General features: G+C 56.6%; 9 protein-coding genes across 9 annotated transcripts; 6 read left to right on the top strand and 3 right to left on the bottom strand.

Moving 5' to 3' along the window:
* Positions 1–420: 420 nt before the first annotated feature.
* B0T15DRAFT_496704 (tRNA-splicing endonuclease subunit Sen15) lies at positions 421–900 on the top strand (the record flags this gene model as incomplete). Its single annotated transcript, XM_062867200.1, has 1 exon — positions 421–900. One exon carries the CDS (start codon positions 421–423, stop codon positions 898–900), a length of 480 nt encoding a protein of 159 aa, XP_062718013.1.
* Positions 901–1139: 239 nt separating this feature from the next.
* Positions 1140–2723, bottom strand: B0T15DRAFT_542340 (chaperonin 10-like protein). The gene is made up of 5 exons (XM_062869917.1): positions 2416–2723; positions 2306–2360; positions 2062–2208; positions 1288–1938; positions 1140–1232 (listed from the first exon to the last, which is right to left on the bottom strand). Exons 1-4 carry the CDS (start codon positions 2501–2503, stop codon positions 1359–1361), a joined length of 870 nt encoding a protein of 289 aa, XP_062718012.1. The 5' UTR covers positions 2504–2723; the 3' UTR covers positions 1140–1232; positions 1288–1358.
* Positions 2724–3166: 443 nt separating this feature from the next.
* B0T15DRAFT_297522 (uncharacterized protein) lies at positions 3167–4146 on the top strand. Its single transcript, XM_062863776.1, has 2 exons — positions 3167–3853; positions 3965–4146. Exons 1-2 carry the CDS (start codon positions 3463–3465, stop codon positions 4060–4062), a joined length of 489 nt encoding a protein of 162 aa, XP_062718011.1. The 5' UTR covers positions 3167–3462; the 3' UTR covers positions 4063–4146.
* A 1476-nt stretch (positions 4147–5622) lies between these two features.
* On the bottom strand, positions 5623–7556 carry B0T15DRAFT_297469 (uncharacterized protein). The gene is made up of 4 exons (XM_062863774.1): positions 7525–7556; positions 6938–7339; positions 6477–6861; positions 5623–6408 (listed from the first exon to the last, which is right to left on the bottom strand). Exons 2-4 carry the CDS (start codon positions 7127–7129, stop codon positions 5930–5932), a joined length of 1056 nt encoding a protein of 351 aa, XP_062718010.1. The 5' UTR covers positions 7130–7339; positions 7525–7556; the 3' UTR covers positions 5623–5929.
* A 1075-nt stretch (positions 7557–8631) lies between these two features.
* On the top strand, positions 8632–10306 carry B0T15DRAFT_487443 (uncharacterized protein; the record flags this gene model as incomplete). The annotated part of the gene is made up of 2 exons (XM_062866440.1): positions 8632–10136; positions 10192–10306. 2 exons carry the CDS (start codon positions 8632–8634, stop codon positions 10304–10306), a joined length of 1620 nt encoding a protein of 539 aa, XP_062718009.1.
* A 728-nt stretch (positions 10307–11034) lies between these two features.
* B0T15DRAFT_297498 (uncharacterized protein) lies at positions 11035–14692 on the bottom strand. The gene is made up of 4 exons (XM_062863775.1): positions 13935–14692; positions 13633–13861; positions 13263–13576; positions 11035–13191 (listed from the first exon to the last, which is right to left on the bottom strand). The coding sequence occupies exons 1-4, from the start codon at positions 14216–14218 to the stop codon at positions 11346–11348; spliced, it is 2673 nt and encodes an 890-aa protein (XP_062718008.1). The 5' UTR covers positions 14219–14692; the 3' UTR covers positions 11035–11345.
* A 1091-nt stretch (positions 14693–15783) lies between these two features.
* B0T15DRAFT_404179 (mitochondrial carrier domain-containing protein) lies at positions 15784–16981 on the top strand (the record flags this gene model as incomplete). Its single annotated transcript, XM_062865240.1, has 4 exons — positions 15784–15887; positions 15948–16498; positions 16557–16794; positions 16861–16981. The coding sequence occupies 4 exons, from the start codon at positions 15784–15786 to the stop codon at positions 16979–16981; spliced, it is 1014 nt and encodes a 337-aa protein (XP_062718007.1).
* A 508-nt stretch (positions 16982–17489) lies between these two features.
* B0T15DRAFT_496699 (ribosomal L29e protein family-domain-containing protein) lies at positions 17490–17876 on the top strand (the record flags this gene model as incomplete). The annotated part of the gene is made up of 4 exons (XM_062867199.1): positions 17490–17496; positions 17559–17610; positions 17675–17777; positions 17841–17876. 4 exons carry the CDS (start codon positions 17490–17492, stop codon positions 17874–17876), a joined length of 198 nt encoding a protein of 65 aa, XP_062718006.1.
* A 2092-nt stretch (positions 17877–19968) lies between these two features.
* Positions 19969–21853, top strand: B0T15DRAFT_487440 (uncharacterized protein; the record flags this gene model as incomplete). The annotated part of the gene is made up of 2 exons (XM_062866439.1): positions 19969–20476; positions 20532–21853. The coding sequence occupies 2 exons, from the start codon at positions 19969–19971 to the stop codon at positions 21851–21853; spliced, it is 1830 nt and encodes a 609-aa protein (XP_062718005.1).
* Between the last annotated feature and the right edge of the window lie 715 nt (positions 21854–22568).

Below are 22568 nucleotides of genomic sequence, written 5' to 3'. Positions count from 1 at the left end.
CGCAGTGAACTTAACCGACACGAATACCGTTACGTACACAAACCGTATTGGAGTGTACGATACAATATATACATGTGCTACTCCCCGAATAGGGCTATCGTAGCATGGTTCTGAAGCCATATACAGGATCGAATCACGAATACAAACCACGCGCATTATTGAATGGCTCTCTATACGAGCATTACTCATAACAGTACCTTAGCTTTCAATTTCATCCAGTGTTCATCATATCATTACGTTGGCGGACCATGGCCGTACTGACGGATACTGTAACTTACATACTCTCTTGTCCCCACTCTGCTCTCCTCTAAGTTCTATCCTTCTATCCATCAAGGTTCGCGTCTGAAATTTCAATGCTGAGATTTCACGCGAACACAACGACCACAGCGACAAGCCATAACACAACAGCAAATCCAGAAAATGGCCTCGCCCGACCATATCACCGCTCTCTCGAAAGTGGTGCTGAATAACCTGGAATACCAGCACGACTGGACGCAAGTCAAAACCCACGAGCAGCCCAACCTCCCGCGACCACTCATCTACGGACTCCCGCCCAAGCGGCTCTACGTGCATCCAGATGAGCAGGTCGACGTCATCAAGGCTGAAAAGGAACGAGGGAAGCCCATCCAACAGGAACCTGAGGTCGAGTGGGTGTTGCCGCTGCATCTGTCGGAGAAATGGTCGCCTGCTCAGTTCGCGGCCCTGTTTGATGCCATCGAGGCTGTCCCGCCTGGAGTCGCACGCGAGGAGGCGCTCCATCTCGACGGCACCGATGCGCGGTGGAGGCTTTGGAGAGGGCCGAAGCGTGGGAAGCGCATCTTGCTCGCTACAGTCCAGGATGACTCGACCGTCACGTACTATTGGATACATGATGGACTTGTGAAGCCCAGGCAGAACTGAGGCTGCCTCGTTCCTCCACCCCAACTCAACATTATGCACAGAGGTTTTCCTCTCCCAGCATCGCGCCGACTGGTTGGCACTACCACTTCTCAAGGCTCGAAGACGACCTTTTGCACCTTCATCTGGTCAAACAGGTCATAACCCTCCACGGCATCCGACAGCGGCATGATTTTGTCGAACATGAAGCTGCCGCGGTCAGCGGGTATTCGCTCACTGAACTCAGTCGCCGGCCTTCTTACCTGAACTTGTCCTGGTTCTTCGCCAACACGGGTAGTGCTTCGGGAAAGACAGACCGGACGGGACAGCGACCCATCTGGATCCTCAGGTTCTTGCTGTTGCCGATCAGTGGATGAGCGTGTTGGACCTGGAGGAAGGAAGAATCCTTACCCGTATGCCTCACTACCGTTCCAGGGTATCTGCTGGCCACTCAGCAAGATCGCCTCACGTACAAGACCAGACTACTCCAGGAGACCTACCTCGGCGTTATGCACACCAATACTGCTGATGACGCCGAACGGCCTCAGCAGATCGAACGCCGTTCTGAGCGCGGGGCTCAACCCCACCACCTCGATCACGGCGTCGGCGCCCCTCCCGTCGGTCACTTCCTTCACCCTCCGCTGCATCACCTCCATGCCATCCAAGAAATTCACCGGCTCCGCCCCGAGCCTGCGCGCCAGTTCCAGCCTCGACGGTACGCTGTCCACCGCAAAGAGATGCTTCGGCCGGTACTCGAGTGCCGAGGCGATGGCGCACAGCCCGACGGGGCCACAGCCCACCACGACAACGGTCGCCTCGCTCGCCGGTTGCGGCTGCAGCATGCGGAAGGCATTCCGCGCGCCAAAGAAGCCCGTCGGGAAGATGTCGGCCATGAGGATCAGCGCGCGGTCGTCGATCTCGGCCGGCGCCTTGACCACGGTGCCATCGGCGTACGGCACGCGCACGTACTCGGCCTGGCCGCCGTCGAGGGCGGGGCAGCCGAACAGGAGACAGTTCTCGCAGCGGGCGCTGAAGCCGCGGGTGCAGTAAAAGCATTCCATGCTATGGCGCGTTGGTTGGTTAGGCAGGGAGCCCGGTGCCAGAGAAGGAAGGAAGGGGCTTATGATGCCGATTGTGGCTGCTTGATTGTCGCGGAATTCCGGGGGTGGATGGGACGAGACTCACCATGAGACGGTAAAGGGGGCTACCACCTTGTCACCGAGTGCGACTGATTTGACTTCCTCCCCGGCCTCGACCACGGTTCCGACAAACTCATGGCCCATGATGAATCCCGTGGCCGACGGCTGGTGGCCGCGGAAGACATGCAGTTCACTTGGGTGGTGGTCAGTCAGCTATATTGCCCGGACAGTGAACAGGGGTCAGGCCTCGTTGGGTGGGGCCGGGAGAGAGGGGCCGGTTGTGAACATACGATCCGCAGAGGGCGGTAGCCTGGACTTTGACGATGATGTCCCTGGGATGTTGCACTACATGCGAGGTCAGTTTCATGAGCACGGCTTGAATGGAGTGTACGTCACTCGCATTTCGGAACGGGCCGGTCCTCTACGGCTACATGCTTCGGGCCGTGGAATACAACGGCCTTCATGGTTGCCGGTAGGTCAGACATCATGAGAATTCCGTGAGTGGTGACGTTCTGCTTCACTCGCTCTCAGTTCTCGAGGATGGAAGGCTTCCAGTATCAAGTTGTCTGCTTCAGCCCTTCACTCAAATAGGACATGTGTGAATATCAGCAATGACAGAGCATGCGCTGCGCTTGTATGGTTCTTGTTTCGTTGAGATGATGATGTGTAGGTATATTATCATGCTCCTATGCTGATGTTGGAGTAAGTCGTTCCTGATACCCCCCAATGCACCCCGCCTGCCGGTGTGGCCCCATACGATTGTGGGGGCCCGCCTTAGGCCGGTCGACCGAGGCAAAGTGAAGGCCCGGAGCGGGCGCACTACTCAATACCTAGGCCGCGACGTGAGGAGAAAGCCCACAACCGATCTTACGATCCCCGGGCTAGTTTTGCCCTACAAGCGTTGGTTGTGTATTCGTGGTATATTCCCGAGCTAGAATGCCGTGCAAGTTGCAAACGCTGCCTTCCTCTGTAGAGCTTAAATCCACGTCGCTGTGGGGGTGAAGACTGGGCATGATCTCGGACAAGGGGACCCTGCGGAATCTCGAGCTGTTCCCAGGGGCAACGTTTACTGTGTAGCCAACAGAAGGGCAAAGGGGTGATGAGGAACGATTCGGCCCCATACACACCTACCTACAGGACTCGCACGTTGCGTACCTGGAAAGGGGTCAGATCTACTAACCTACGGGTGTAAGCTATGTGATGACTGATGTGATGTTGCTAGGTATTCCCCGAGGGATTTGATAGGATAGGAATAAGATGTCTACACCGTCCGGTGAGAAGAGCCCAGGTGGGAACCTGAGACATATTGTTTCCGTGGTCGACATACCCGAACAACGGTCCCTCAGATTGTATTGTACAAGTACAAGGTGAGACGTAACATAACAAGGCCAGCATGAAGGGAACACCGCCACTTGAAGATGTAGACACGCATGCACCACACCGCTAGATGAAAACAGCCGTCTCCCATGTTGAACCCTTCAGCCGATTGTCACTAGCCCACGTACGGCAGGTTAACGGTCCCGCCTCCTTGTATGAGGCAGTACAGCACTCTGGGGAAGAATGCCAGGAACTTGTTTCCCAAAAGAACTGTAGTAGGCCCGATTCCTCAAGACGTTGGTCCATGGTGGAGTGGTTGGTTTGTCTGTTAGTTCTTGTGTTTGGAACTTCCGTGGGCTCAGAGTGGTGCCCGCGGGGAACATCTCCCCTTCCTCAACAGCAGCCGGGACACCTAGCCACAGCGGGAAAGGGGCAAGTGACAGTACTCGTGATCCTGTCCGCGGGTGTCACCGTCCGCGAGCCGGTCCGGCCGACTTTGTGGTTTGCTCCCCCTCCCCCCAATGCACCTCGAGATTCTCATGCTTCCTGACTCGCTGAACTAGAGAAGTTGGCGTCACATTGACTCCGCCAGAGACACTTAACCAAGGAGGATACTGTTCATGGGGCCCCACACCGACCTGAGAACAAATTCGTTGAAGCGAAGAGAGAGAACATACCTAGCATGAGCATCTCCCGGGTGCCGTCTTCCCCGGATAGATACATGGATTGAACGTCTGAATCATCAAAGCTACCGCAGTAGGCGTGGAAGTTCTCCGTATGAAATACGCCCGAATGGGCTACACCTGCTGCTCAACCGGAATGCGACTAGGGCAGTGAGGAAGAGCCAGAACCCAGCCTTGCTCCAGCCCACTACTCCAAGCAACAAGGTTCCGTAGTATGACGCACGACACTCTACCCTCGCGGCGCTCGTCTCGCCCCGTACCATTTCCGGTTGTGTGTCTTGTCTCACAGAAATACAACTCAGGGGCAGATAGCGGTGGATGCTGTGACCGATTGTACAAGACTCCGTACCCGCGGCGAGACGAGACCTGGGAGGGTTTCATGTGTCACAGATGGGAGAGGTGCCATCTGGCGGCGTTGTCAGATGAAAGGCGTCGGTATTTGTACACTGAAGGGGATATATGCGAACCTGGGCAGTCTGGGCCCGTTGTTGTTCTCCCAGCTCGTTTGCCTTTTGCTCAACGTGCCAATACTGCTGTTCGGCCGCCTGATAAAGGACTGGTACTAGTGAGGAGTGAGGAGTGAAGACGGACTAGACGGGACGACACAGCTGGCGTACCTAGACCGTTACGCGGATGGTGGCAACAAATGGCCTAGCAGTGGCCTTGCTTAGAACAGGTCGATGGGGGGTCCTGAGCAGGCAACTGAATGCATGCTGTCGTGGAGGGGTCCCCCTCTCCTCCAATTCGAGTGGTTACCTCGGCACTCAGGAAACAGGTGGCACTGAATCGTGGATTGGTGTCACTTGACTGGTGCCACGAACACGGAGCTGGACTCCCCAAGCGGTTCATGAAGCTCTCATTGGCATAGCCCGGTGCCTCGTTATGTCGAGGTTAAGATGTTGTCCCGAATTGGGGGGGTGAGGATCAAGAATCGCTGAGCATGTCAATCGCCGTAGCAATCGCCGTAGATGCAATCTTGCAACCTCTACTCCCGTGCCGCACAAATGTGGGTGGTGAGAAGTCGTCATTCACGATGCCGATATACTTTGGAGTCACCTGGATATTGAGGTTTATGGCGTGCCCTGGCAGAGTCACTGCACTGGCCTTTAAGTCAACATCGGCCAGTGAGGCTCGCCTGAGGTCGCCCACACAGCAGCGTCGAGGCGCTTCACGCAAGGGCCGGCTAAAACTCGAAATCGAGGCCTGCAGCCCTGCACGACACCCTCCCGGGGTACACGTGCTGGTTTTTGCCCAACCACGACTGCCGTTCTCGATGAAGATACGGATACATCGCAGGTGACACACCGCATTTGGCGGGGTCTTTTGCTGGGAATCGCTGGTACGAAGCGGCAGAGACGAATCTCACCGCCGCATTTGGTGCAACGCTCAGGAGCGGCGGCTCAGGAGGCGGAGAGCCAACCTCTTGCGGGCCCCGTCAGCCCAGCGCTGCCACTGACATAAGAGGCCTGCTCGTTGCAACAGAGGGACAGATGAAGGCGGCCGGCCCCGGCCCCTAACTGCGGCATCTAGGCCGCACATCGGAGGAAGCCCGAAAAGCAGGGCGAAATCCAGATAAGGGAGCCACGTACTCTCATGTACGGAATACAATACACATGTACTGTATATATTCGTACATACGAGGCCTCTTCAGTAGGGGATTTCCCGGGCGGGCTGCCTCGCAGCCTATGGTCACTCTGCAGCGTCTAGCTAGGCAATCCCCACAAAACGCTACGTGCCGTGCCTGCAGACGGGAGGGTTGGTCACGGATATGATGGTGGTGCCGGTGTCGGAGTTGGCCTCTGCGAACGGACATGGCGCCGTCGCCATATCGTACCCGTGGCCTTTCCTCATAGCGAATATCGCTGCTACGGCGAAGGCTCCGGTCGCGCGTTTTGGGGGAAGACGCTTCACTTATTATTGGGTGTAGAAAGACATGAGATCTGAGGCTGCCGTGCGAAAGCTCGGGAGCCCTCTGAGCCTCTGCTGCGCTTGGCTCAGGCAGGTTAGGTCGCTGCATGGATCTCGGACTGACCCGTATCCCTTAGTGTAGCATGACGACGCTGCTGTTAAAACGGCATAGACCGATGAGGCTGAGCCCTCGCTTGGCTTCCAGGTCAGGTTCCCAATCAGCAGAGGGCCCTCGGTGTGCCAGCCCACCACGCCCTTCCAACAAGCGGCTGGGTGGTGCTTGCAGCTATCCGTACTACTGTGTATGGCGGGAAGTTCTGCAGTCGCGGCAGCCTTTCGAAGCCTGAGTGAGGCGTCCTGTTCGTTGGGCGAGGAAATCGATAAGGTTACGTTCATAGGATCGTCTCGGGATTGTAAACTGTGATATGCGGGTTCCAGCCATGCCGGAAACCCCAGGAAGGAATGGATTGCCGCCAGACATTTTTCTCCATAACGTTCGGTATCAGCATCGTGATACGAGGTGGGAACGTCGGCAGAATTTTGGGCTTCCTACTCCCACAGGTTTCCATCTCACAAACGGCTTCAGCTTGCCCCCAATGAGAAAGTGAAGGTTGAGGGTTGCAGCGGGATACGCCGTCAACAGAAGCCCATCCAGTGGGATTCCATGGATTTTCCCCTGCTCTCAGCAGGTAGGTAGGGAAGGTGCGAGCGATTTTGCGAGTCAGGAGAGGCATATTGGGCAGGAGCGGGTGCAGGAGTCGGGGAGATTGGGCAAGAGCCCAGGATAGGTAACTCGGCGACGATGGAAGAGGAAGCCCCCAAGTAAGCCGTTCGAGAGCGTATTTGGATTTACCCCTGCCCTGACTGGAATCCCGAAATCTTCCCGCCACAGCCCGGCCTTGCTGGTTATCACGACCTGATGACATACCAAAGATAAACTGGAAGAAGCTCAGCTTTGTGAGCGCCTTTCTTTCCACCTCAGGTTGAAGTTGCGAGTCGTGTTTCTGCACATACATGACGGACGGACGGACCATGGAACCAAGACGGGAGGTGAAAAAGGGTGGAATGCAAGCGTATTTCCAGCCGATGACGGGACGGCGGGCCAGGGGTCCCCACACTGCTTGGTGTACCCCGTCGCCCCCATTCACCGTGCATCCCGCCCAAAGCTCCCGAGTTATGGTTGACCACCTGCCTTGTTCTCTCCATGCCTTGTGTTGTCTTGCTCTTCAGTTCCAAGTTGCTTCTCCTTGCCCCTTGATCCTCTCCCGTCGTCGACCAGACACAGTGAAGCTTTGCAACGGTCTAGCCGATCTTAGGGAGAGGTCAAGCCGTGGTGCACTTCGCCTCGGAAGACGCTGATCATTTGCAGCGGTTGAGACCCGAATATTCGTGGCCTGCAGATCTGCGAAACGGTGCCTGCCCGACCGTCAGTCTGGCCGCAGCGGCAAAAGAGCCTCATTTCTCCCATCTCCCTTGGAGGCAGCCAGACAAGTTCTGAATCCAACGTCGCACTCGCACAAGCGCAAGCTTCTCGGCTCAGCTCCCGCAAAAGGTGAACGGCGCCGGGAGCACGTCCGCCGACGAGCATCAATTCGTCTCACCTTGGCACCAGTTTGCCAGTGCCATCCTGGAAGTCGAACTTCGGCCGGACCTGGCCCCGGACCCCTGGCTCGTTTGCAGCTGTTGCATGGTGGTTGGGACATTCGGCGCTCTTTTGTCGTTGTTTCGGTCATAGCGGTCCCCCGCAAGTTGACTCCTCGCTCGCTCGGCGCCCCGCCTCCACTCTTATTACCTTACCTGGCTAGCTGTCGCAAGCAAACCAGTTGCCATTGCACGAGCTTTCACCGGCTCTTGCACCGTACGCACACAGTATTGGATGCACTGGTGGCTACGGATCCTCATTGCGGCCAAGATCAAGTTTCCGATCCTGAACCTCGCGCGCTGCAGGGAAGCGTCCCAAGAGCCGCCGATCTCCCCAACGATCAGAACAGTCGTTCGAAAGCATCTGAGACCCGGGGTCAACTCAAGACAGCGTCCGTGCCTGGGGTGTGTATGCCGTGCGGGCCACTAGCGAGCTTGAATTAACTGAACTCATCCCATCATCGACACCGACCAAACCAAGTACGGCTGGCATCCCCTGGTTGTCGTCTTCCGCCGTTGGTGCCGGAATACCTATCCCAGCCGTTACTTCCCTGAGCCGCATTCTTGTGAAGGGGAACCCGGCCACCCCTCACTTTCCGACAAGTTTGCAATATATGGTCCCCTCCGTTTAATCAACCGGTCACGCGTCTGTTCCGCTCCTCCCTCTTTCGGCGCTACACGGCTGCTTTGAGCAACTCAACTTCTAGTTGTGTTGGGCGTGCCGGGTCGGCCAAGCTTTCGCTACGTTTGCGGCTCTTATATGCTCTCTCTCTGCCCATCGCGCACTTCTGTCGGCCTCCGCCTGGGAGCCGCTGTGCGTCGACTGTCCGTGTCCTGATTCACCCGACAGACTCAGGACGGGCCCATGCGAAATCTCGCCCGGGAAGAGAAGGAAAGGAAAAGGGAGGAGTTTGCAGGACGTCGCTCCCACTCAGGACCAAGGCGGTCCGGCCAATTGGGGATTGCGTGGCTCCGTTACGTCGACTCCCCGCCAACCACCCGGCTACCGATGGCCCGCTGATGCACCACTGCTCCGTAAGTGAAAGAGCTGAGTAGAACTCGAAGCGATGAGTGCAACCGCTCCCCCGCATCCTGCACAAGTCCCAGTTGACGACCACCTGTACGATCCTGATGAGGTATTACCCAGGAACAGCCCGCTTCTGGAGCCGCTCCGTCCCACGCTGCAACCGGAACTGGATCCGGCCTCGTCATCTTCTGCTTCCCCAGTCAGCCATCCTTCAAGTCCCGGGAACAAGAGGCGCAAGAATCGCGTCACGAAGAATCCGTTTTGCGTTGCCCTCCTGATCGAACAGCTCGATGGAAAGAGGCGCGAACCCGCGGCCTACGTCCAGAGCGCATTATTGGATTCAGACACCGAGGAAGACACAGACGACCCCGAGCTGGCGGGCGAGGGCTTGGTCTCCCCGGGCGGTGACACCGCTCCCACCGGGCTGCGGGGCGGCGGCGGGGAAGATCGTGGAAGGCCAGGTTACACGCACGGAGAAGCTTCCGGTGACCCAAAAATGTCGTCGGACCCTCCTAAGGAAGGGGACAAGGGCGCCATCGACCTGAAGTTTTTGGCCGCTGGCGCCCTGGCCGTGGTCACAGACCCTCAGCAGGCCCCCGAAGCAGGGCCAACGCCGCCCGTAACCGATAATGATGTTGTTGGCGCGGTGACGCAAATAGCACCGGCCCCTGTCGCGATACATACGAGGCGGACGGAGCCTTCGAAGGACGAGCGGAGTGCCGCAGCCGCAATGCCGTCTCCCTACAGCCCGCATAATCTTTATTCACCACGGGATACGGGGGCCACGCCCTTGTCCCTGAAGATGGACATGAAGTCGCCAACCGCCAGCATACACTCGAACGGCCACGGTGAGGGCTTGCCACCTATTCAGCTTAACTCACCGAACCAGGAGACCAACGGCCAGACACTACCATCCATTCGATCACAGCTCGGAGATATAGATCAGTTTGCCACCAATCTTGTGACAGGAAACAGCCGGAGGCCTTCTCACCACGATTTCCACGGCTCCCCTCCCGCTCCCATGCCCCGTCTGCCGTCCTTACAGGGCCACCTCGCATCTCCGATACCGTCAGCCGAATCATATCGCGATCCGCTTTCTCCAAGCAAGTCGGCCTCCGGTCCTCTCCAGAGCCCCGGGTTCTACTATTCCCCGCTGAACGGCCTGCATCGCCGCCCGGAATTTGCAGGCAGCGCCGCAGAGCACCCTGGATCTGATCCACCTGGTTCTTCGACAACAGCATCGAGACGTGACCGGCTGAGCATAGACGGCATCCAAACGGTCGGGGCCTATGTATGCAAGGTTCCTGGCTGCACGGCGGCGCCCTTCCAAACACAATACCTACTCAACTCACACGCAAACGTGCACTCTTCCGCCAGACCGCACTATTGCCCCGTGCCGGGTTGTCCTCGGGGTCAGGGTGGCAAAGGTTTCAAGCGCAAGAACGAGATGATACGGCATGGTCTTGTCCATGAGTCTCCAGGCTACGTCTGCCCCTTTTGCCCGGAAAGAGAGCACAAGTATCCTCGGCCGGACAATCTTCAGAGGCAAGTCTGGATTCGCATCATCCCGTGTTCTGCATTGGAACTGACACGATGCAAGGCATGTCCGAGTACACCATACCGACAAGGACAAGGACGACCCTCTATTACGGAATGTTCTCGCACAAAGACCCGATGGGCCTAACCGTCGCAGGCGACGAGGCGGTCCAAGCTGACATTCCGGACAGTCACAGTGGCAACTATTACAGCACTTCACCGACACGCCGCTGCCCGGGCTGTATTTCCTACCCCCCCCCCCGGGGGTTCCATCATCCGCTGCCATAGATACAGTAGCACAGGCTCATTTCGGCCGCTTGCTTTCTCTGCAGTCTGCACATACTTTTATTTTGGCTACATACGCAGCCCGGTCTCGAGGTTGTGCGCCGACATGATGGCTACAGGTCAACCGTCATTGTCCGGCGCTTAACTCTTCGATGGGACGCAACTTTCTCTTCTTGTCTTCAATATTTTATCTTCAACAGACTCTTTTGTTTTCTTCTCTTTTTTCTTTTCTTTTTTCGTATGACTAGTATATGGGCGTTTCTTTGGCGAGCTGGGAATGTTGGCGAGAACGGCAACTAGAGACTGGGACATTCCTGCTGGGGTTCTCCCATCCAGCCGGTTCTCGTAGTACCCTATCCATCTGCCGACATGGGGACTCTGCGTGGCGTCTACGGCGTTTGTTGTTATCACCTTAGATACCACTTGTTTGACATTAGGGCTTGGTGAGTTGTGGTGAGGTGGTAAATGAAAGTTGGGACCGACGGACAGGAGAGCAAGCGTTACGACACCTCTTATATTGCCGTCTTAAGGAAATCTGGCCTCGCTGGGGCAAAACGCATTTGTCGGTCCTGAGCAGAGTTAAGTTGCGGACAAAAGGGAAAGGGATACTCGGGCGTTCCAAATGAGTGCGCAATGGTTGCTAAAAAAAAGAGACAGCTATAGCGCTTGCTGTATTATCTAGTTATGCTTACCTGGAGAAGCAGAGAAACAGACATCGATACGACTAGGTTTCACGTTACAGATGCGGAACTTGTCATCATCTCCAGCTACTATCCCACGCAATGTAATGTTACCCATAGGCGAAAAGGAGTTGAGCGGAAATACTAGATGCCACACTGTATAGCCCCTGCCTCGTCCGTTAGGTGATTTTACACCAGCAGTCTTTGACCAGTTCGCTCTAAACTTGAATCAAGGTACCTTACTCCGGTAATCTCATTCCTCATCGGCATCTTCCCATTGACCCAGATGCACCGCCACATCACTCAGCACCTCAACCTGCAAACCACCATCACCACCACCACCACCACTGCCACTATACGCGCCGTCCCCGGCACCTCCAATCTGTTCAAGCACAAGCCATAACCCTCCCGAAGTAGTAGTAGTAGTAGTAGTAGTAGTAGTAGTAGTAGTAGTAGTAGTAGTAGTAGTAGCGCCCATCGCCTCCGGCTCGACATCCACCTCCCCGGTCCGCAGCCCCATCGACGCGTCGGCGAACTCGCCCTCACCGGACACAGCCAGCACGGTCCGATGCGGACCCGTGCCCCGCTCCAGCGCGACGCGCAGCGCCGCCGCCGCCGCAGTCGACCGCCGCGCGAGGGCGCTGAGCCGTGTCAGCCGGGCGACGATAACTCGCGCGCGGATGCGCGACTGGCCCGCCGCGAAGAAGAAGCTCCCCGGGACGGGGCCGGGGACCGGGGTGCGCAGCCTGCCCGCGGCGTCCGAGGCCGGGAGGGGTCTGATGGTCGTCAGCGGGCAGGAGGAGGATAGGCGCAGGGTGAAGTCGGCGGTGTGGCCCGGTTCGTAGGTGCTGACGAGCACGATGTAAGTGCCGGCGTCGAGAAGCGGCGCGGAGGCCGAGGTGCAGCCGCGGTGGTACTCGGTGCTGGAACACAAGATGTCTCGGCCTGAGATGGCGGTTACGCGTTGAGGGGGGTTGTTGTTATTGTTGTTGTTGTTGTTGTTGTTGTTGTTGTTGTTGTTAGTGTTGTAGTGGTGGTGGGCATTGGGATTGGCATTGGGAGGAGGGGTGCTGCCGCCCGGAGCGAAGAGGACTGCGACGTGCACGGGGAGGTCGCGGGCCGAGGTGCTCAGCACGCAGGTGAGCGGGCTGGCCTGCGGCAGGACGAGGGCGTATTGCGGGTTGGTGAAGTAGCTGGGGTGGGCGGCGCTGCCGCCTGCTGTGCGCCGGGCCCAGGCGCCGGTGACGGAGATGTCGTGCGGGAGCGGGGAGGGGGCGGGATGGATGGTTAATGGATCGTTGGAGAAGAACGAGAGCGTGAAGGAGTAGGCGGGTAAGGGAAGCTCGGTCTGGGTGACGACGAGAGTCTGGGCAACGCCGGGGGCCGGGTCATAGCGCAGGAGGGTGTTGGGGCTGTCGACGTATGGGCATTGGTGCAGGCGGGCGTGGGTATCCGGCAAGGAAACGCGCGTCCCGGGGGGCGAAGCTGCGTACAGGGCCAGGGCCATGAAGCCTAGTTGTTTGGAAACGGCAGCAAGGGGAGGAGCATCGCCGCGGTCTTTCTCGGCCTTGCGCTGGCGCAGGATTTCAAGCTCGCCATCTTGCCAGTGGCGGCTGAGCAGGACCCAGACGGCACTGCCCGAGGGGGACAGCACGCTGAACTGCGGATTGCTTGTGAAGACGAGCTCCTCGGTCTTGTCCGGCATCTCCCACTTGAAGTGGTGGTCCTGGCGGTACGCGAACAGCGCCGGATTCCAGTTGACGTAGAGAGAGTCGAAGTGTTGGAGGACATCCTCGAAGGCCATCCAGAACTGGTTCGACGAGCGCTCGGGCGTTGATCCCACTGTGTGCGCCTTCAGCGTTGCCGAAGACCCGGCCCCGGTCCACACCAGGCTGTCGACCCACGGGTTCTTGATCAGAAGCAGACGAGAGCCATCCTCTCTTTTCAGGTCGATGACTGCATAGTCGTGCTCCCGCACCAGGCCGAACACCTTTTCCTCCTCGGGCAGGATATTCCCGGTTCCCAACGTCAGTATCGCATTGCCCTCATCATATGCTCTCTTGATCCTGTCCCATGTCTCGTCTAGTTCGAAATCGTCGCTTAGGAGGTTCCAGATCAGCTCTCTGCCCCGCATATATAGTGCAGCGTAAAGTCGGTAGGGTCGGCTCACCTCTGCAAGAAGATCTGCTCGGGGATCCAGCCTGTTAGAGCGTGCAGATCCGTGGCCGAGTTGCTGCCGGGGAAATCGTAGCCGCCGCGAATCTTGAGATACGCCTTTTCAACCAACGCCGGCCAGATCAGCCGGGGATTGAGCCGATCAACAACGTACAGGCTGCGCTCAGATTTCGAAGCGGGCAGGCGGTCATCGATGGTGACTTGGCGCCAACTCCCGTTGAAGTACATGCGGAAGACATACTTGCCGCTCTTCGAGAGCTCCGGACGCATCGCCTTGGTGTCGAAGGGAAATATGAGTGACGCAAGCAGCTATCTCGGATTAGAATCTGGTCTTCGCAGACTCATCAAGCTGGTGAATTGCTAACCGAGTCTTTGGTAGGGCCGAAGTGGCGAGCGGCGGCACATAGGCTGGCTACAACGGAGCAATCGGTCGCCAGGTCCTGCGCCAGGTCCATTCCTCCCTCGGCAGACATGAGCTGCTCAAGGCCGCCTTCGTCACCGCCATCCTTGGCCCCGGCTGTCACGTCGGCGGGCCGCCGCCAACCAGCAAAGATAGCCTGCTGCTCCGCCGAGAAAGTGAAAGGGTACGGATCACTTGATATCAAACGGGTTAGCGAATACTAGGCTCCTGGAGGTTGGCAGTTATCCGCACGGCTGCTGCACGCACATATAAGGCGCTCCTGAGCTGCTGGCGCCCCAGAAGCTGCTCGGGTCAGGGGCGGATTGCCAGGGAGGAAAGACGGTTCCATGCAGGCGCGAAGCTTTCAGGATGATAGTCTTCTCGGCCGTGGTCAGTGGTCGAGTGGACTCGGGCGCGGGCGGCCGCGAGGCGGCGTCTGAGGCCCTGGTGTTGTTTGCCTTAAGACGCTCTCCGAGCCCGATAAGCTCGGCGCACTTTCGCCTCAGGCGCTTACGATCTTGCGGCGTCTTGGCATTGCTGGCCGCTTGCATGTACAGCTCGGCAGCGGCGATGGCATGCTTCAGTGCCTCTTCTCCCTGCGTCCTCCCGGCCCGGCGCTCATGTTCCTAATGCCGCAGTCAGACCTCAACGCTCCGCTAGGGCCTTCGAGGCTGTTGTTGCCTTCTACCGAGCCGTTCTCACCAGGGCTTGTGCCTCCATCGAGGGCTGACGCTGAGAGACTTCACGTCCGTCTGCATCTAAGCGGGGTGCGAGTTTGCGGCCAGCTGGACGGTCTGGAGGCCGTCAGAAATAAGGTAATGACAAGAACTTAACAAAGCTATAGTGTGAGATCCAACGGGTGCAACAAGGCTACATAATGGGGATCAAAACAATTACAAAGACCAATCAATCCACTAACCACGCGTCACTGTGTGCGGCTGTCCTTAGCCTCCGAAACTGCATCTCAGAAGCGTAGCTTCTCAAGAGTACCGTACAAAGTACCTGAGTAAGTGAGGGCTAGTACTACGAAAAAGGATGAGAGAATCCCGATAAGGAGGCGTGCCAGGATAATACTTTTGTTAGTGTCGATCACGTGACTATAGTTCGAGTGTCCTAATATGCCGTATAACCATCGTCGCCGTCACTGGAGCATCGTTCTTAATTACCTCTCTTCTTTCTATTATTGTATTTAGCTTTTCTTTCTTTCTACTTGACTTTTCTTCTCTCTTACCCTTATTTCCCTTTTGCTTAACTTCTTACAAACCTTCCATTATTAGTGTACACATTCTTTTGGCTACGGCAAGCGTGCCGTGTGTAAAGCCACCCGACTTGCACTAACAAACCTTGATAAACACCTTTGTGGCCCCATGCTCCGTATCCCATTTCAAACATTTCAACGAAAACGCAGCCCCAAACCACTGACAACAAATCCTAGCTATCCGTAGAACGTCGTAAAAGGATGTCATACCGATCGCCATCTCTCATTGTATGGTGTCTTTGGACTCGGCGGCTGGCTATAGTTTCTTCCGGAATCTCTTGGCCGGACGGATCGTTGCATGCTGCGGTCCGTTATTCTGTTGATCTCTTGCAGGCCGATCCGGGCAGTGACGTGACCGCTGGATCGCGTGAAGAGTCCGCTGTAGCGTTGCCCCGAGCTCGACCGCCGTGGTACTGTAGTCGCAGCCGAGGTTATCCGGGTACCGATATCACGGGCGCACGATGGTGGAATCGCCTGCGGCCCACAACCATGACCGGTTGCGCCTCGGCCGTCTCAGGCAATTGCAGGGGACGGGTCGCTGGTAGTCTCTATTCCGGCATTATTCATTGTCGTCGTCCTCGTTTTGTCTTTTGTGTTCGTTTCCTCCGTTTTCTTACGTTTTTAGAGTTCTTTAAGCATCTCGGCGCTCACTTCGCAGTTTGTCCTGCGCGCGACCGAGGCAACTGCCGTCATCGGTGGGGCTTTAAAGCCGGTAGATAAGATACCATACTCACCCACCTAGGTACCGAACCCGAAGTGTACGAGTTCGATCCCCCCGATCACTGCGACAACGCTCGAGGCCACGACGCTGTGCGGTAACCGCCGGCAAGTCCTGTAGGGGGACCAGAGGAGACAGCCATGGCCGTGCAGTCGAAACCCGCCCCAATTGGGCCCTGGGGCAAAGCGACGGCTGGCGCAGCGGGCGCGGTCCTTGCCAATGCGCTTGTGTACCCTCTGGATCTGTGGGTGAAGACTCTCTCCGTCCGTGGCAAGCGCAATTGCTGACCGGCATGGCCGTTTAGGGTCAAGACCAAGCTTCAGGTTCAGGTAAAGCTTAGCGACGCTGAGAAGGCCGACTCAAATCCCAACGAAGCACACTACAAGTCGACGTGGGACGCCATTACTAGAATTGCTTCTTCCGAGGGTGTTACGGGTCTGTACGCTGGCATGGGAGGTTCTCTGCTTGGAGTCGCCTCGACAAATTTCGCCTACTTCTACTGGTACTCGGTGGTCCGCACGCTATACTTCAAATATGCCAAGGCAGTAGCTCAGCCGTCCACGGTTGTCGAGTTGTCTCTTGGAGCTGTTGCTGGCGCGCTCGCGCAGCTGTTTACAATACCCGTCGCCGTTATCACAACCCGCCAACAGACGCAGAGCAAGGAGGAGAGGAAGGGCTTCATCGAGACCGCCCGCGAGGTGATTGAGGGTGAAGATGGTGTCTGCGGCCTCTGGAGGGGACTGAAGGCGAGTTTAGTGCTCGTAATCAACCCGTCCATCACATATGGCGCTTATGAGAGATTGAAAGAGGTTCTCTTCCCGGGGAAGAAGAATCTCTCGCCCTGGGAGGCATTCGGTGAGCCTGTCCAGAACCAGACCTGTTGTAGGCCCGGAAGGACTGACACAGCAGCTAGCCCTGGGCGCCATGTCTAAGGCCCTTGCCACCATCGTCACGCAGCCCTTGATTGTTGCAAAGGTGGGGCTACAGTCCAAGCCGCCCCCGGCGCGGCAAGGCAAGCCGTTCAAGAGCTTTGTCGAGGTTATGCAGTTCATCATCCAAAATGAAGGCCCTTTGAGTCTGTTCAAGGGCATCGGGCCACAAATCCTCAAGGGTCTGCTCGTCCAGGGTATTTTGATGATGACCAAGGAGCGGTATGTCCTGGCAACCAGAAATGGAACGAGGAATGGGAGCGCAGTAACTGACTCGATGGTCCACAGCGTCGAACTTATGTTTGTCCTCTTCGTCCGTTATCTGCAAGTCGTGCGGTCGCGTCAACTCCAGAGAACGACGAACCTGGCGGATGCAGCGAAGCTTGTGACTCCGATGACCGCCAAATAGGCACAAGGTGGGCATCTGAACATCTTGGGCAGAGACCAGCTTATTCGAATCTCGGTGGTTGGAAGACCGTGGGGCTACTGGTTGTGCAAAGCATGGTCGTTGTTGAATATAATCCGTTAAGTCCATCAGGCCTGATGAGGTGGATTTGTACACGGATAGCGCATACACCATAGAATCTCGTTTTGGCGTAATGGTCAACTCATTCTTTTTCTGCCAATCTTGTTCTTCAGGCCGACATAAAAGCGACGGTGACGGGACCATCCTGAATTTCAAGTGTAAGAGTCCGTGAGATCGGGCTGTAAGTTATTACGATACGTTGCAGCCCCGTTTCCACTTTCAAAGTCAAGCCACATTTACGCCACGCATCACAGCCACACACCCCATTCGAGATTAGGGCAGCCCAAATTTCTCCCACTTTTGTGCGTGAAGAGGATTCCCCGGTTGTCGAGCTTCGCATCCAGTCCTCAGACTCAGTCATCGTCCTCGTTCGGAGCCGAAATCCTTTACAATGGCCAGTACGTGAGCTTACGCACCCCTTGATCGCTCTTCAGGCCGAAGTACTGACAAAACTCTCAAGAGTCTAAGAACTCGTCTCAGCACAACCAGTCGCGCAAGGCGCACCGGAACGGGTACGCCGATGTCAACACGGGAGTGCAGCCGCATGGAGGAGTGCTAACAGGGGACTCTCAACAGCATCAAGAAGCCTAAGACCCAGAGATACCCCTCGCTGAAGGGTACCGACCCCAAGTTCCGGAGAAACCACAGGCATGCGCTCCACGGCACTGCCAAGGCCCTGGTACGAAGCAACGGTCCGCGCAACTCATGACCGAGCAACGAGTTTGCTAATGTATTTTTGCAGAAGGAGTTCCGGGAGGGCAAGAGGGAGACGGCTTAGGTTTTTCTTGTTTGCGGCGCGTGACGGTTGGAGAGGACACATCTTCGGACATGACCTTTACGAAGAAGGGATTCTAAGTGGTGACGATTTTTGCATCACCGCTACTGGGCCGGCTTTTCGGGTGTTATCTAGGGCGCCATTCGATCAACCCAACGGAATTGCATTGGCCTCCTACGGCGAGGCGGACTTGTCCGGCCGGTATGCTCTCCGCCCCGGGTGTGCTCGAACGCGGCCGGTCCGATTCTAAGGTTTGTGATTCCGAACCTGCATGGAGCAGTTGACTCCCACGTGGCTTGTGCCCCTTTCCCTCATCGCGCCCGAGTTCGATCTGTGTTCCCGAGGGCATCCTAAGGGTTGTCCGAGACGACAGGCGGCATTAGTGTGTACAGCTCTGAGCCATTCTCTCCATGCTCATTTGCTGAAGGATTATTTTCGTGCCGAGATGGACAAGCCTTGCTATTACCAAACACCTTCGCTCTTCCTCTCAAAAGACTTCGGTGCATGAAAGCTAGGCGATATTCCAATCCAGCCATTATCGTTGGCTTGGGCCCGGCTTCTACCACTGATACTCAGTTTACCTGTACTTCTAATAGCGAGCAGATACCTACCAGTATCGTTGCCAGGCTCATCTGCTAAGGACTAAGCGCCTACGTCGCTGAGCTCATTGGGTATCTGAGTAAGCTTATAATACCTCCACCGAGATGCCGTCCTTGTGTACCGTATTCGTATGTCTGTATGCTATGAGGGTCTAATAAGGTAGTGTAACTGAGATCCAGCTTGTGCTGTCGGGTCGTTTTATGTGCCGCTTGTCTGATCTCACTGGATGTCTTGTTTGGCAGCCGCTAGGGCTGCAGGATCCCGCATCGACCCCATAACACAGACATATACTGGTGCAGATGGTAGGGAGTGACATAGGGAACTATGGAGGCATATATAACGAGGAACTGCCCCCAAGATCCTGCCTTGTCTCCTGAGATTCGGTTGCATCACGAATATGTAGGCGAGGTAAAGGTTGGTAAGCTCGTAAGATACTCGTACACTGTGAACTTCGAGGCCTTGACGGTTCAAGCGGGGCCGGCGATTGTGGACGAAACATTCCCGGTGGGGCCAACTCCTGAGGCGGCAGCCTCAGCTGGGCGAAGGGTTCGGGTCCACCTTTCGCTTAGGTTCTGGAGCTCCCGTCCGTTCCGCTCGTTCGTTGGCTTCCTTGCTGCACCAGCGTCGGTTCCTCCAAGTCATCAACCACCGAGGGTCTCGTCTCCTTTTTCCTCGTGTTCCTTCAACCACGAGCCTGTCACCTCTGCTGGTTCTGGCGGAGCCAGTCTATCCTCCACTCTTCGTTTCGCTACGGATTTCTGAATAGTCTGGAGCTTTCTTAATGAGTATGTCGAGATCTGCCCTTTCCCCGCTCGATCGCCTGAACTTGTGTCGTTCGGCCTTGCGCTGTGGAGCGGCAGGCTGTTGTTGGATCTTGCACAACTGCCACCGAATGTCTCACGGCTTTGTCTGCGGTTTTCATCCAAAACTCGGCTTGATTCATTCATTCGCTTCCATTTCAACGCGGCGCCTTGCAGTGGCTCCGAGATCCGCTTTCGGTTGCCTCGCCGACTTGTCCCTTGTTGCTAACTGCAATCATCTGACAGAATTGCCTACCTTCCCGTGAACCATTTCTCGCGAAAATTTCGATCCTCCTTTGAGGCCAGCGGGTTACTGCAGGAGGTTTCGAAAGTCTTCGCGTCTATGCATATCTTCTCTCCTACAACGACTTCGAAAGTCCCAGCAACAGCAAGCCTGGTATTCTGGAGTAGTCGCCGCGCACGTGCAATCTTGTGCTCACGGTACGTATGGGATGCGCACGGTGATACGGCATGAATTTTCAGCCCTGAGAAATCACAGATTTCGGAACGCAACTTCGCGTAAGCTAACCGTGAATCAGCCGCGAGCGTTGTTTCAGCTTTCCCTGACATCTGGCTCTGACCGATTCTTAAGCCATACCGCTTTGATCCAACTTCACACTCGTTCAGAGAATTCTCACCCCGAGCCGCTCAATCGTTGGAAGCTAGACTCCTGGCCCGCACCGATTATGCTCAACATGTCCAACATCATGAGCAACCGCAACAGCACGCCCGAGGCCACCAATGTCTCGTCGCTGCGACCCCCTTCATCGCGCGCGGTTGGCGCAACCACTCACGGTCTTCGTGCGTCTGCCGACATGGCTGCCCTCTCCGGACAGGCGGCCGCTGGTCGGATTCGACCCTCCTCCGATTTCTACGGCCAAGCTCAAGCTGGTCAAACCCAAGGAAGTTCGGACATGGATGCCCAGGACAAGCTTGCCCAGCAGTGGATTGCCGATATCGACCAGTATGAGACGACTCTGGAGGAAATGGCTGCTGCCACCCTTGATCAGGATTTTAAGGACGAACTGAGCGCTATTGAGCAGTGGTTCCGTGTCCTGAGTGAGGCAGAGCGCACGGCTGCTCTCTATGCGCTGCTCCAGCAGACTACGCAGGTCCAGATTCGTTTCTTCATCCAGGTTCTGCAGCAAATGGGAAAGAACCACCCCATGTCGGGCGTGCTCTCGCCCGCCAACTTTGATAAGGGTCCGTCTTCCTCGAAACCGACTGAAATGCCGGTTCTAACTCACAGATACTACAGATCCCATGTCGAATCGTCTGAGCGATGCTATGAACAAGCTGAACGTCGACTCGGCACGTAACTCGCTGGCACGCCCGAGCGCCGGTAACGTCAAGCGCCAGTCTGGCCTTGACTCATCGACTATCAATGCCATGTTCCCGGATGCCGCTGCGGCGATTGCGACCGAGAAAGCCAAATTCGCCCAGCAGACGGGAAATGCTCCCACCTCGACTAGGAACAGTCTGGTGGATAACCGGAACTCTCTCGTGGCCCCCACAATCTCGGCTCCCAAGGATGATCCCAGTGGACAGAATCCGGCGTCGCCGTGGGGCCCCAACGATGCGTCCCGGCCGAAGTCTTCTTCTGGCCAAGCACCCATGGGCCAATTTGTGCAGCCGCCTTCCAGTGGTGCTCTGCGGTCTCCTCGCCCCCAAATCACGGGCAACACCAACATCCAGTCTACCACACTGACCACCGGGGAGCAGTCGCTTGCCGACCTGCCCCTTTTGTCGCCTTATGGCGCGAGCGGCAACTGGGCGTCGATGGTCAACACCCCGATGGTGCCGACCTTCAACCAATCGCAAGGGAACAACGCAGACATGGTGGCCAATGCCACGGCTATGAAGTTGGCAGCGCTCTCGACTGTCAACAACCGCGTTGCGCTGGACGATGTGCGCAAGTATCGGCGTGCGCGCTCTAACGATGCGCCACACCAGGCGCAAAATCCCTTGTCGCCGGGCGCCCCTGCCATCCCTGGGGCTATCATGGTTAGCGAGCACGGAGTCCCGCAGCTGAGCCGGGAGCAGATGATGGCGCTGCAGCAGCCGCAGAACTTGAGTTTCGCGGCTCATCGGTCGCGGCCCAACTCGCCAGGTATCGCTATGCAAAGCTACGGTCCTGCCTTGGCCTTCACTTCTCCGCAGAATAACGGATTTCTAAGCGCATATGACGGAGCACCTTCGATTATGAACAACGGACTGGCTCCGCTTAATTTGGCTGCCTTTGGCTTGGGTGGCCATCATGAAGGGTACCACTCGGACCACTCGGAAATGGCGCGTGGCCGGTCTCCGCGTGGCCGGAGAGGCACGTCCAAGCCCCCCGAGGACCCGACAGACCCGACGCTGCTGCAGGACATCCCGAGCTGGCTGCGGAGCCTGCGCCTGCACAAATACACGGATAATCTAAAAGACATGAAGTGGACGGACCTCATCGAGCTGGACGACAAGCAGCTGGAGGAGCGGGGCGTCAACGCACTGGGTGCTAGGCGTAAGATGCTCAAGGTCTTTGAGCAGGTCAAGGGTAGGTGCTGGAAACACCGATTAACAAAGAGAAATGTATGCTGACACACATGTGCAGAGGCCAGAAGAGAGGGTAAGCTGGGCTAGAGGCTCTCTACCCGTTTCGGAACCACTCACTTGTAAAGCGCCTGGAACGACATAGATTGGCATATGGGCTAAGCGAGCAGCATCACATCACGTCTTTGAAAGCATCGTTGCCAAGCATATTTCAGCGAGGCTGCGAGCTCAAGCTGGAGCTCTGGGGGTTGTACGCAGCGATACCGCGGTTAATGATCTCTGGGAATTGACCGTAATGCGCGTTTTCTCACAAGAATCTTGCAATCTGGGAACAGTGGATTCGCTGGCTGTACATGTATGAGCAATGTTCTTCCTTATTAAGGCAACGGTCCAGGGAGGAAAAGCAACCTGGGATGGTTATACACGGGGGATGGCGTTGTTACCGCTCCGTGAGTCGATTAATTCACGATGAGTTCTCTGCCACTTTGTTAGGGTGATGCCAATGAGCGTGAACTGTCCCTTGCCCGCTGTCCTTCTACCACCTATCTCCTCAATGGGTCGGTATTTGTTGAGATCTGAATCTTTCTGGACTTTGTCCTAGCAGCGATCCGGGGGTGGTCCTTCTGTAATCCGACTGTGCTGCGTATAACATGCGTCATTCCCATAGGTGTCTGTGCGCAGGTAGGCACCAGCTGACTTGGCCACCAGCACTGTATACTTATTACCACCTTTCAGTACAAGGTCTGTCTGGCAATGAAACTCC

This window comes from Chaetomium strumarium (assembly GCF_033439665.1).
Source record: "Chaetomium strumarium strain CBS 333.67 chromosome Unknown B0T15scaffold_7, whole genome shotgun sequence".
Classification (NCBI taxonomy): domain Eukaryota; kingdom Fungi; phylum Ascomycota; class Sordariomycetes; order Sordariales; family Chaetomiaceae; genus Chaetomium; species Chaetomium strumarium.
Note: the sequence above shows the minus strand (reverse complement) of the source record. Positions and strands in the feature narration are given on the sequence as shown.